At 52.0% G+C, this 11,624-nt stretch overlaps 2 protein-coding genes across 2 annotated transcripts in view; both read left to right on the forward strand.

Annotated features, from left to right (window-relative positions):
* Positions 1-11,624, forward strand: part of ankrd29 (ankyrin repeat domain 29) — a 1,085,233-nt gene that overhangs the window by 1,012,625 nt on the left and 60,984 nt on the right. The window lies entirely within an intron of this gene.
* LOC139278222 (actin, non-muscle 6.2) lies at positions 4,141-9,789 on the forward strand. Its single transcript, XM_070896869.1, has 3 exons — positions 4,141-4,222; positions 4,555-4,704; positions 8,377-9,789. Exons 2-3 carry the CDS (start codon positions 4,579-4,581, stop codon positions 9,379-9,381), a joined length of 1,131 nt encoding a protein of 376 aa, XP_070752970.1. The 5' UTR covers positions 4,141-4,222; positions 4,555-4,578; the 3' UTR covers positions 9,382-9,789.

Below are 11,624 nucleotides of genomic sequence, written 5' to 3' on the forward strand. Positions count from 1 at the left end.
AGCAATTTCCTGACCACAGATATTGGGCTAACTGGTTTGTAATTCCCTGGTCTCCCTCTCTCACCATTCTTAAATAGCGGAGTGAGGCTGTGTAACCGAGACAGTGTACAACTATTTTAGTATAATGTAGGCGAGGGCACCAGAATCGACAAATTTCAAATGAAACTTTAACAGTAACTTATATCAAATTAAAATTTGGTTGCAGTCCCTCCGGCGCCCACCTCTCGCGGAAGGCCGCGAGCGTACCGGTGGACACCGCGTGCTCCATCTCCAGGGGCACCCTGGCCCGGATGTAACCGCGGAAGAGAGGCAGGCAGTCGGGCTGAACGACCCCCTCGACCGCCCGCTGCCTGGACCGGCTGATGGCCCCCTTGGCCGTGCCCAGGAGCAGTCCTACGAGGAGGCCCTCGGACCTACCCGCTCCCCTCCGCACAGGGTGCCCAAAGATCAGGAGTGTGGGACTGAAGTGCATTTGAGCAGACCCTCAAATAATGGAACAGGGGGCTGCAACGTCACACATTCGATAAAAAATATGGAACACGGACTCTTCCAGACCGCAGAAATTACAGGCAGCCTGGGAGCCCGTGAAACGACTTAAAAACCGATTGCACAGAGCTGACCCGTGCAACACCCTCCAGGCCAAGACCCCAATAAATAGAGGGAGGACTCCCGCGTAGAGTGCACTCCACTGGGAACCCCTGCTCCTTCCCCGGGACAGTGTACAGGTCGAGAGAGGTGGTGGTGAGGTGGAGCTGGGTGTGGTCATGTTTCGGATGAAGGGGCAGTATTTAGATGAGGAACAGGAGGGGGCCAGGGATGGAATCCTTGGGGGAACTCCAGAGGTAACGGCGTGGGAGCGGGAAGAGAAGCCATTGCAGTTGATCCCCTGGCTATGACTGGATAGTTCGGAATGGGAAAACAAAATACTGCGGATGCTGGAACTGCAATCAAAACAGAGAATACTGGAAATCTCAGCAGGTCAGGCAGCATCTGTGGAGAGTTGTTCTTTCGGGTCGATGACCCTTTGTCAGAACTGGAGAGTGTTCGAAAGGAACGGATTCTTAACAAGCGCTGAACGGGGGAGGGGGAGAGAGAACAAAGGGGAAGGTCTGTGGTAGGGGGAAGACAGGAGAGATTAGAGAGACAAAAGGGACGACGGCCCAAATTCATCATCATCGAACGAGGATGACTTGCTTCCACACGAGCTCACAGGTGTCTCAATGAAGGACCCAATATTCCAGATCCCGAACTACAGCCTGAAGGGTGGAAGAGGCCTGTGCGTGGATTTTTTTAACGTGGGGTGACTGTTGAATGGGCCGAATTGAAATGGTTATGACAGAGGTTAGAAAAAGGTTACGGGTGGAAGGAGAGCAAGGGCAAACCCGGCCAGCTGGATGATGGAGAAGATGGGGTGGTCAGCCGTGTCAAAGGCTACAGACAAGTCCAGAAGGACGAGCAGGGACAGGTTACCACAGTCACAGTCACACAGGACGTCGTTTGTGACTTTGATTCGGGCTGTTTCAGTGTTGTGGCAGGGCCCCAGATTGGAGAGGCTCAAACATGGAGTTGTGGGAAGGATGGGCATGGGTTTGGGAGTTCTGGGACCCTGCACGAAAAGCTGTTGCACAAACCTAAGGCATTGGGTCTTCTGGGAATTGCATAGGCAGCAATGGGCAGCAGGAGGATTCCACGGCCCTGTCTGATCTCAGGCAACGAGACCTGAAACGGTCCAATGTCACTCCCACCCCACTGTGTAACAGTGCACCCCACACCCTCCGCTCCCCTCCCCCACTCCCACCCCCCCCTCCGCAACCCCCAAACCCCCCCCACATACCCCCTCCGCTCCCCCCACTGCACCCCCCGCTCCTGTCCCCCACACTCTCCGGTCCCCACCCCCCACCTGCCTCCACTCCCCCCCAACCCCCCCACCCCCTCCGCTCCCCTCCCCCACTCCCACCCCCCCCTCCGCAACCCCCAAACCCCCCCCACATACCCCCTCCGCTCCCCCCACCTCTCCCCACACCCTCCGCTCCCCCACTGCACCCCCCCGCTCCTCTCCCCCACACCCCCCCACCCCCTCCGCTCCCCTCCCCCGCTTCCCCCACTCCCTCCGCTCCCCCACTGCATCCCCCGCTCCCCTCCCCCGCTTCCCCCACTCCCTCCGCTCCCCCACTGCATCCCCCGCTCCCCTTCCCCACACCCCCCCACACCCTCCGCTCCCCTCCCCCGCTTCCCCCACGCCCTCCGCTCCCCCACTGCATCCCCCGCTCCCCTCCCCCACACCCCCCCACCCCCTCCGCTCCCCTCCCCCGCTTCCCCCACTCCCTCCGCTCCCCCACTGCACCACCCGCTCCTGTCCCCCACACTCTCCGGTCCCCACCCCCCACCCGCCTCCCCTCCCCCACTCCCACCCCCCCCTCCGCAACCCCCAACCCCCCCCCACATACCCCCTCCGCTCCCCTCCCCCGCCCCCGCACCTCTCCCCCACACCCCCCTCCGCTCCCCCCACCCCTCCCCCACACCCTCCGCTCCCCCACTGCAACCCCCAAACCCCCCCACACACCCCCCTCCGCTCCCCTCCCTCCGCTCCCCCCACACCCTCCGCTCCCCCACTGCACCCCGCTGCTCCTCTCCCCCACCCCCCCCACACCCTCCGGTCCCCTCCCCCGCACCCTCCGGTCCCCCCCCCCTCTGCTCCCCCCACCCCCCTACACCCTCCGCTACCCCCCACACCGCCCCCCCACTCTCGCCCCCCCCTACACCGCTTCCCCCTGCACTCCCCCCCCCCCACACCCCCTCTCTCACCCCCCATCCCCACTCTTTCAAAATTCCCTTGAGTCCAGAAAGGCTCCCGTGGATTGGATGGCAGCAAATGTAACCCCAACAATTCAAGACAGGAGTGAGAGAGCGGACGGGGAACACTACGGACCAGTTAGCTTGACATCAGTCATCGGGAAAATGCTGGAATCCATTATTAAAGAAGTGGTATCAGTGATAATCATAACATAATTAGGCAGAGTCAGCATGGGTTTTATGAAAGGGAAATCATGTTTGACAAATGTTTTGCATTTTTTGAGGATGTAACTAGCAGTGTAGATAAAGGAGAACCAGAGGATGTAGTATATTTGGGAGGGGTTTCCTGTACGGGCTGCTCCTGCACACTCTCCACCTTGCCATCCTCGTCTGCCGTCCGGACACGCCATGGCGTACCATCTTGCCGTCTGGAGGAGGCGGGGGTCCCCGATGGAGTGCTCGCTACGCGGGAGTCCTCCCTCTATTTATCGGGGACTTGGCCTGGAGGCTGTTGCACGGAGCAGTCCCGTGCAATCGATTTTTAAGTCGGTTCACGAGCTCCCGGGCCGCCTGCAATTTCTGCGGTCTGGAAGAGTCCGTGTTCCATGTCCATGTCGAATGTGTGAGGTGGCAGCCCCTGTTCCACTATTTGAAGGGGCTGCTCCTCAAATTCTGGTTGCACTTCAGTCCCACGCTCCTGATCTTTGGGCACCCTGTGCGGAGGGGAGCGGGTAGGTCCGAGGGTCTCCTCGTAGGACTGCTCCTGGGCACGGCCAAGGGGGCCATCAGCCGGTCCAGGCATCGGGCGGTCGAGGGGGCCGTTCAGCCCGACTGCCTGCCTCTCTTCCGCGCGTACATCCGAGCCAGGGTGTCCCTGGAGATGGAGCACGCGGTGTCCACCGGTACGCTCGCGGCCTTCCGCGAGAGGTGGGCGCCGGAGGGACTGGAGTGCATCGTCACCCCCGGCAACCAAATTTTAATTTGATTTAAGGTTTCGTTAACAGTTTAACATTTGTGGGTTCTAGTGCCCTTGTCAAAAGGGGGCATTTGATTTAAGTTTCAACAAAATAGTTGAGTCAACACCTCAAAGGAGGGGGATAGAGAGCGGAGGGAAATTGGGCAAAGGGCACTGACATAACTCGGCAGCTTTGGAGCAAACATTAATATTAAAAATAGATAAGAACTAGAAAAAGTTTATTATTCAAAAGAACTGACGGTGCATAAGGTGCCAATCAACGAATGATCGTCCCCACTGCTCCCTGAGCCTGAATTAGTTGTTCTGGGCCCCTCCCCCTGCACCGCAGTGGCTGGCTGCCCTGTGATGGGATGGGGAGGGGCCCAGTGCAGTATAAAGAAAGCAGGAAGGAAGGCTGATGATTCATTGGTCCTCCCTTGTGCACAGAGCAGAGTCAGCATTGTGTGAGAGGTGGTAAGTGGCGGCAGGGGGCAAGGGGCAAGGGGCAAGGGCAAGGGCAAGGGCAAGGGCAAGGGATTGGGGTTTGTTTCAAACTAGTTGTAAGTTCTGATCTAACTTTTGAATTCTGTCTTTTTTTTTGCTGGGTGTGGTTCTAAAGACTTGAGTTGTGAGTTCTTAATTGTGACTTTGTGTTGGGAACTTATTTTCTAAAAAGGGGAACTGTTAGAAGGCTGAGTGGGACTGGCTTTAACTTGCTGAAGGGTTGGTCTACAATGTGTTGTGTGGTTGGGCTCTGTGTCCTTGTGTCTCTATATTAATGGGGGCTTTCTCTTTCTGTGTTTCAGTCACTCCCTGCAGATTCTGAAACCATGGCTGATGATGAAATTGCAGCTCTGGTGGTGGACAATGGATCCGGGATGTGCAAGGCTGGGTTTGCTGGGGACGATGCTCCCAGGGCTGTGTTCCCCTCCATCGTGGGCCGGCCCCGGCACCAGGTGAGTCTTTCAACTGAGACATTGGGTGGTCTTCCAATCTGGTCCTGGGGTGGGTGGGGGCTTTGTCCTTGTTCCTGTGTGGGGGCTTGGTCCTATATGGTTGTGTTCCTCTGGCTGTGTTGGGTCCTTGTAACTGAAATGTCATTTTTTTCAGTTTCCTCTTTTGTGAGCAGTTTGTGGTGTGCAGTCTATTTCCTGCTGTGGCTGGTGACTATCATTAACTGTTACTGCTGCTTGCTCATGCTGTATAGGCGGGGCTGTTTGAATGAATGTGGGTGCCTATCCAGCCCCTAATTTGAATCTCTGAGGAGCTGTGACCTGTATCTTTGGCCTCCTTGGGCTGTGGCTGTGACTAAGCTGAGTTGTGTGGGGGCTGGCTCGGGCTATACCTGGGCTATCTCTCTCCTGTCGGCTGTTTCTTGGAACAGTCAGAGCTTGGGGTTTGATGCTGCTTTTGTCCCCCACACTGGATTGTTCTGTCACTGCCCAGCTCTTTCTGTGGTCTGCTCAAAGCCTGTGATTGGCTGATCTGTCTGGGGCTCAGAAGGAGGCCATTCAGCCCCTTGTGCCTGTTCTACCTTCACTTAAATTGTCTGATCTGTACCTTGACTCCAGTTACCTCCCTTGGTTCTGTAAATTCTAATTTCAAAACTGAGCACTGGAATTTTGGTACTCTCTCCCCAGCCTCCAGCTTTTTGGGGAGTTCCAGATTTCCTTGACCCTTTTGGGTGAAGGAATGTTTCCTGTTATCACCCCTGAATGGCCTGGCTCCAACTTTAAGGTGATTTTCCCCCTTGTTCTGGACTCTCCTCCCCCTTCACCACAAATCTTGCTTGGGCAGCCCCCTGGAGTTGATGATTGTTTCCACACTGAGTCTGATGCAGGACCTACTATCTGTTGTGGGTGGGGCAGATAGTTGGAGGGGTGAGTGGGCTCCTTCTGCTGTTTTGCTCTTGGCAGAGGAAATAAATTCTCTCCATCTACCCACCCTCTGCCACCTAAATTCTAGGAAATACAAGTTGTTGTTTTAAGCTTTGGTATCATTCTGCTAAGTGTGTGCTGCACCCCTCCCCCACCCCAAGAGCCACTATTGCATCCTGAGGGGCGATGCCCGGAACTGACTGGTTGCACCAGATGGGGTCTGACCAGAGTGCTCTTTAGCTCTAGCATTACTTCCTCTTTTGCATTGCAATTCCCTTTTTGAGAGAGGCCAACTTTGCATGTTTTTTTTGTACATTTGCACTTGGCAATCTGTGTATGTGGGCTCCCAAATCCTTTGCTCCTTGTCTCCATAAATGATCCTGATTTGTTTCTTGGATTCACTGACTGTCTGATCCACTGATGCAAGTTGGGTTTCTTGGTTTGGGATAGGATCACTGCACCCAGCCAAGGAATATCTTGTGTTTTGACTGCAGTTGGGTGTGTCTGCTAGATCATGGGCAGTCCCTTGGAATCGAGGAAGACTTGCTTCCACTCTTAAAATGAGTCCTTAGGTGGCTGAACAGTCCAATGAGAACCACAGGTGGGACAGACAGTGGTTGAGGGAAGGGGAGGGTGGGACTGGTTTGCCGCACGCTCCTTCTGCTGCCTGCGCTCGGTTTCTGCATGCTCTCGGTGACGAGACTCGAGGTGCTCGGTGCCCTCCCGGATGCACTTCCTCCACTTAGGGTGGTCTTTGGCCAGGGGCTCCCAGGTGTTAGAGCATTCTTCGTGAATGGCTTAGTGGGTAGTGCTCTTGCCTGAAGCTCAAGGGTTCAAGTCCCATTCCAGTGACTTGAGCCCCAATCCAAGCTGGTGCTTGCAGTGCTGAGGGTGGTGTCCTTTCAGATGAGATGTTTGTAGGAGTTGCCCCCTCTAGTAGATGCATGTAAAGATCCCATGGCCCTATCTGAGCTTCATGAGGTGATTCATCTTGCATCGAGGCATGGTCGGTAAATGTGGCAGCCAATTGGTGCACAGTACCATCCCCACAAACAGTGCAGTGGGTGAATGATCAGGTGATGGAAACAGACAGCAGCATCTGTGGCAATGCAGCATTCAGTGTTTCAGTCCTTCAGACTGGGAATTAAGTGAGTCAGTAATAGTGGCCATGAAATGCTGTGGATCTGTTGTAGACAGAGCAGGTGCCTAACTTGTCCAGACTGGCCTTCCTGTCCTTCCCCTTTTTTTTTCTCTACAATGCAGCATTTCCTCTGGCCCTGAGCTGGGGTAATATACTGTGCTTCTGATCACTGTCCTGTCACTGGAAGCATGCTATACTGAGATACCCATCTAGTGCTGGGAGTATGTCTTATTGGCCCCATCGCCCCAGTTTATTGGGGTTAGGATCTCTTTCAAGCTTAAAATAAATGTTCTCCATATCTGTACATCTTGTAGCAGTTTATTGCAACTGAGTGTCTCGCTGGGTCATTTCAGGGGGCAGTTAAGAGTTGACAACATTGCTGTGGGTCTGGAGTCACACAGGCCAGACTGGGTAAGGGTGACAGATTTCCTTTCCTAAAGGACATTAGTGACCTAGATGGGTTTTTGCAACAATCCATTGGAGCAGCAGGTGCATGGGAACACCACCACCTCCACGTTCCCCTCCCAGTCACACACCATCCCGACTGGGAAATATATCGGCCGTTCCTTCATCGTCGCTGGGTCACAATCCCGGAACTCCCTCCCTAACAGCACTGTGGGAGCACCTTCACCACACGGACTGCAGCGGTTCAAGAAGGCGGCTCACCATCACCACCACCTTAAGGGTCATTAGGGATGGGCAATAAATGCCAGCGATGCCCACATCCCAGAACAATTTTTTAAATGTGGGTATTGGGTAAGCTCAACAACAGTCCACTGCACTTGAACAGGGGGATTTCCATTGGGGAAATTCTTTTGCAATAATGCTGCTTGGGAGTTCCCCAAGCACCATTGGCATGCCAAGTATGTATAGAAATTTGCTGATGACCCAAGGATAGGTAGTGTAGCTGGAAGCATAAAATTACAAAGGGGAAATCAACAGATTGGTGAATTGGGGGGAGGAGAAACCTATGACAAATGGATTTCAATTGGGGGAGAAAGGAAACCAGAGTTCCAAACAAGAGCTGCCCTCCTGCCCCCCCCCCCCCTCCCCCCAAATCTGAGACAGAACTTGACATGCCATTGGGCACCTTGGTTTAGGAAGTGGTCTTGCAGGTTGGATAGCCCTGTCCATAATCTACTCCAGGCCCAACCCTTAGTTGTCTGAAGAGCCTTTAGCACAGACATTGGAGAAAAAAAACTCTGCATGCCAGTTGTCTGTCCAATCTGGGATTAGTACCAGCTCCTTGTCAGTCATATGTCTATCCTGATTGTGCATTAGATTTGAACTACTGCTCCTTAATAAACTGACCATGATTCCCAAGACCCCTTTAGGTAATCTGTGGGTGACCTGTGATCCCAATCTTGCATTGCAGAATCTGGATCAACCTTCACATGTGATTAGCAGTGGTATCTGAGCTTCCAACTTTAATCACCTGATCTGAGCATGCTCTGGTGTTGGCACAAGGATAATTAGTGAGACCTGTTTTTAAATGCAGTTGTGTTCTTCAGAAGTGCAGAACAGGAGCTGACTGTCTATCTGACGGTCTTTACTCTGGCTTATTGTGAATTCATCATTTTTTAATTTTTTATTTTGCTCTCCATTTCTAGGGTGTGATGGTGGGAATGGGTCAGAAAGACAGTTATGTTGGTGATGAGGCCCAGAGCAAGAGAGGGATTCTGACCCTGAAGTACCCAATCGAACATGGGATTGTGACCAACTGGGATGACATGGAGAAGATCTGGCATCACACCTTCTACAATGAGCTGCGAGTGGCCCCAGAGGAGCATCCTGTTCTCCTCACAGAGGCACCTCTCAACCCCAAAGCCAACCGGGAGAAGATGACCCAGATCATGTTTGAGACCTTCAACACACCGGCCATGTACGTCGCCATTCAAGCTGTGCTGTCCTTGTACGCCTCTGGTCGCACAACTGGCATTGTGCTAGATTCTGGTGATGGTGTGTCCCACACCGTGCCAATCTATGAAGGGTACGCCTTGCCTCATGCCATCCTGCGTCTAGACCTGGCTGGCCGGGATCTCACTGACTATTTGATGAAGATCCTCACTGAACGTGGTTACTCCTTCACAACCACAGCCGAGAGGGAGATCGTGCGTGACATCAAGGAGAAACTTTCCTACGTGGCCCTAGATTTTGAATCTGAGATGCAGACGGCTGGCTCTTCCTCATCCTTGGAGAAAAGTTACGAGCTCCCTGATGGCCAAGTCATCACCATCGGCAATGAGCGTTTCAGATGCCCAGAAACCCTCTTCCAACCCTCCTTCATTGGGATGGAAGCTTGTGGGCTCCACGAGACCTGTTTCAACAGCATCATGAAATGTGATGTAGACATCAGGAAAGATCTGTACGCCAACACGGTCTTGTCTGGTGGAACCACCATGTACCCCGGTATCGCTGATCGGATGCAGAAGGAAATCACAGCCTTGGCTCCGAGCACAATGAAGATTAAGATCATTGCTCCGCCCGAGAGGAAGTATTCAGTGTGGATCGGAGGATCCATCTTGGCTTCTCTCTCCACCTTCCAGCAAATGTGGATCAGTAAGCAGGAATATGATGAGTCTGGGCCCTCCATAGTCCACCGCAAGTGCTTCTAAGGTGCTGTAGGGATTGGAATTTTCCCAGATCCTGTCCCCTTCCAATATGACCATCTGCTTCTTGCTCCAACTTTTCCCTTTTTTGCCAGTGATTTATTGCATACACCCTGCCTTTGCTTCCCTTATCTTGCCCTTCCTTGCCCACAAACCCCATTAAAGCTAACTTGGGGGAAAAAGGAGCCTTTAATTAAATTGTAATTACAACCAGGTCAGATTTTGTATGAATTGGAACAATTGTCTGAGGGAGGGTTTTAAAGGGGCATCACCCTCTACAGGAGGGAGCAGGCAGGTTTATTGACCTCAAGGTGTCAATGCTACAATTGAGAATTTGCTTTTGTAATGAAGTCTGTATTTTGCAATTTGGCAGAAATGGCTAACATTCTGAATAAAGATGTTTTTTGTCAATGATCTCTCTTGTCTTGTGTTCAAGTTTCTCATTGTGAATTAAAATCTGATCTCTGCCCTTCAGAAAGAGGATTCTGTGGGATTTCAACCAGAAGAGATACAAGTTCTTGAACTGTTGGTATTGATGACCTTAAATCTCCCAGGGGCTAGTTACTGATCTAATAAAAGTTAGGTCTTTCCTGAAGACCAGCCACTTTTCAGTGCACCTCATCGAGCCTTATTGTGCCAGGTTGACTAGCCATAGTAAGCATTTGTTTAATATACAATATATAGCCATTCTGTAGGGATTGTAAAGGGGCTAAGGTAAGTAATTGTAGTTGAGGTGAAAGATTGGTCAATGGTTCTGTCCCCTGCACCCCATCAAGATTTTAGAACAGATGATCTGGTCATTACCACATTGCTGTTTGTGGGAGCTTGCTGTGCACAAATTCACTGTTGCATTTTCACATTACAACAGTATAACCTCTGAGCACTCTTATAAATGTAGTCAGTGTTGCATAAATTGCATGTAGGTTCTGACCTTGCAAATGTTTTCTCCCAAAGCAATTGCAATATTAAGGGGAACAGTGAAACTATTTCTGCTGGTTGGAGAGTCTAGGCCTAGAGGGCACAATGTCAAGGTTAAAGCCAGACCTTTCAGGAGTGAAGTTAGGAAACATTTTTACACAGGGCGGTAGCTATTAAACTCCCGCAAGCAGCAATTGACGCTGGATCAATTGTCCATTTTAAATCTGAGATTGATAAATGTTTCTGTTAACCATTGAGGGATATGGACCAAAGGTGGGTATGTGGAGTTGGGTCAGATCTGCCATCTTGAATGATGGAGCTAGTTTGAGGGGGCTGCATAGAAACCCCCCACCTCTTCAATTAATACATCCATAACTAGCTCTGATTTATATTGTTACCTCCTTCAGTATTCTTCAGAGTCCTTGTCATGGACTGATTGAGGAGTGGCCAACTTCACCCTTGCTCATGGTCCACGATGAAAACTAAAGTGAATAGAGCAGCAAAGGAAGAATAAGAGTTACTTGATTACTGGGAAGGGATGAGGAACATAACTGATACCCATGATTTCTCATCTGTCATAAATGTCATGACAGATTAACCAGATGTGTTCAGCCCGACTGCCTGCCTCTCCCGCGGTTACATCAGAGCCAGGGTGTCCCTGGAGATGGAGCAGTGTCCATCGGTATGCTCATGGCCTTCCGCGAGAGGTGGGCACCAGAGGGACACGAGTGCATTTCAACCGCGAGCAGAATTTTGATTTGACAAAGGTTCCCTTTATGTTGAATTGTTTGTGTTTTGGTGCCCTCAAAAAAAGGAAAAGGGCACTTAATTGAAAGTTTCTGGCATGTGCCCCTCCCTTCTTCTCTTCCCCCCCCCCCCCCTTAAATCAGGGGGCACTTTTATTAATATTCCTACACCAAAATGGTTGTAGAGAGCCTGCTGATCGAATGGTACTTTATCAGGAGGACTTGAAAGTGTAAAGGGTACCACACAAGTTGTGTTGGGACCGTGCCACAGTCTTGCTGTACCAAGCCACAACAAACACCAAGAATAAACCCGGTCGGAACACAAAACATTGGATTTGGACATGACCAAGGCATGCTCTGCCCACCCTCCTTCTCTCCAACGTCTGGGTACGTATGCCAAAATACAACCCGTTTTTTAAAAATTTGTTGCTGACAAGGCCGGCATTTATTGCCCATCCCTAATTGCCCCTTGAGAAGGTGGTGGTGAGCCGCCTTCTTGAACCGCTGCAGTCCGTGTGGTGAAGGTGCTCCCACAGTGCTGTTAGGGAGGGAGTTCCAGGATTGTGACCCAGCGACGATGAAGGG

The sequence above is a fragment of the Pristiophorus japonicus genome, chromosome 1, assembly GCF_044704955.1.
Source record: "Pristiophorus japonicus isolate sPriJap1 chromosome 1, sPriJap1.hap1, whole genome shotgun sequence".
Classification (NCBI taxonomy): domain Eukaryota; kingdom Metazoa; phylum Chordata; class Chondrichthyes; family Pristiophoridae; genus Pristiophorus; species Pristiophorus japonicus.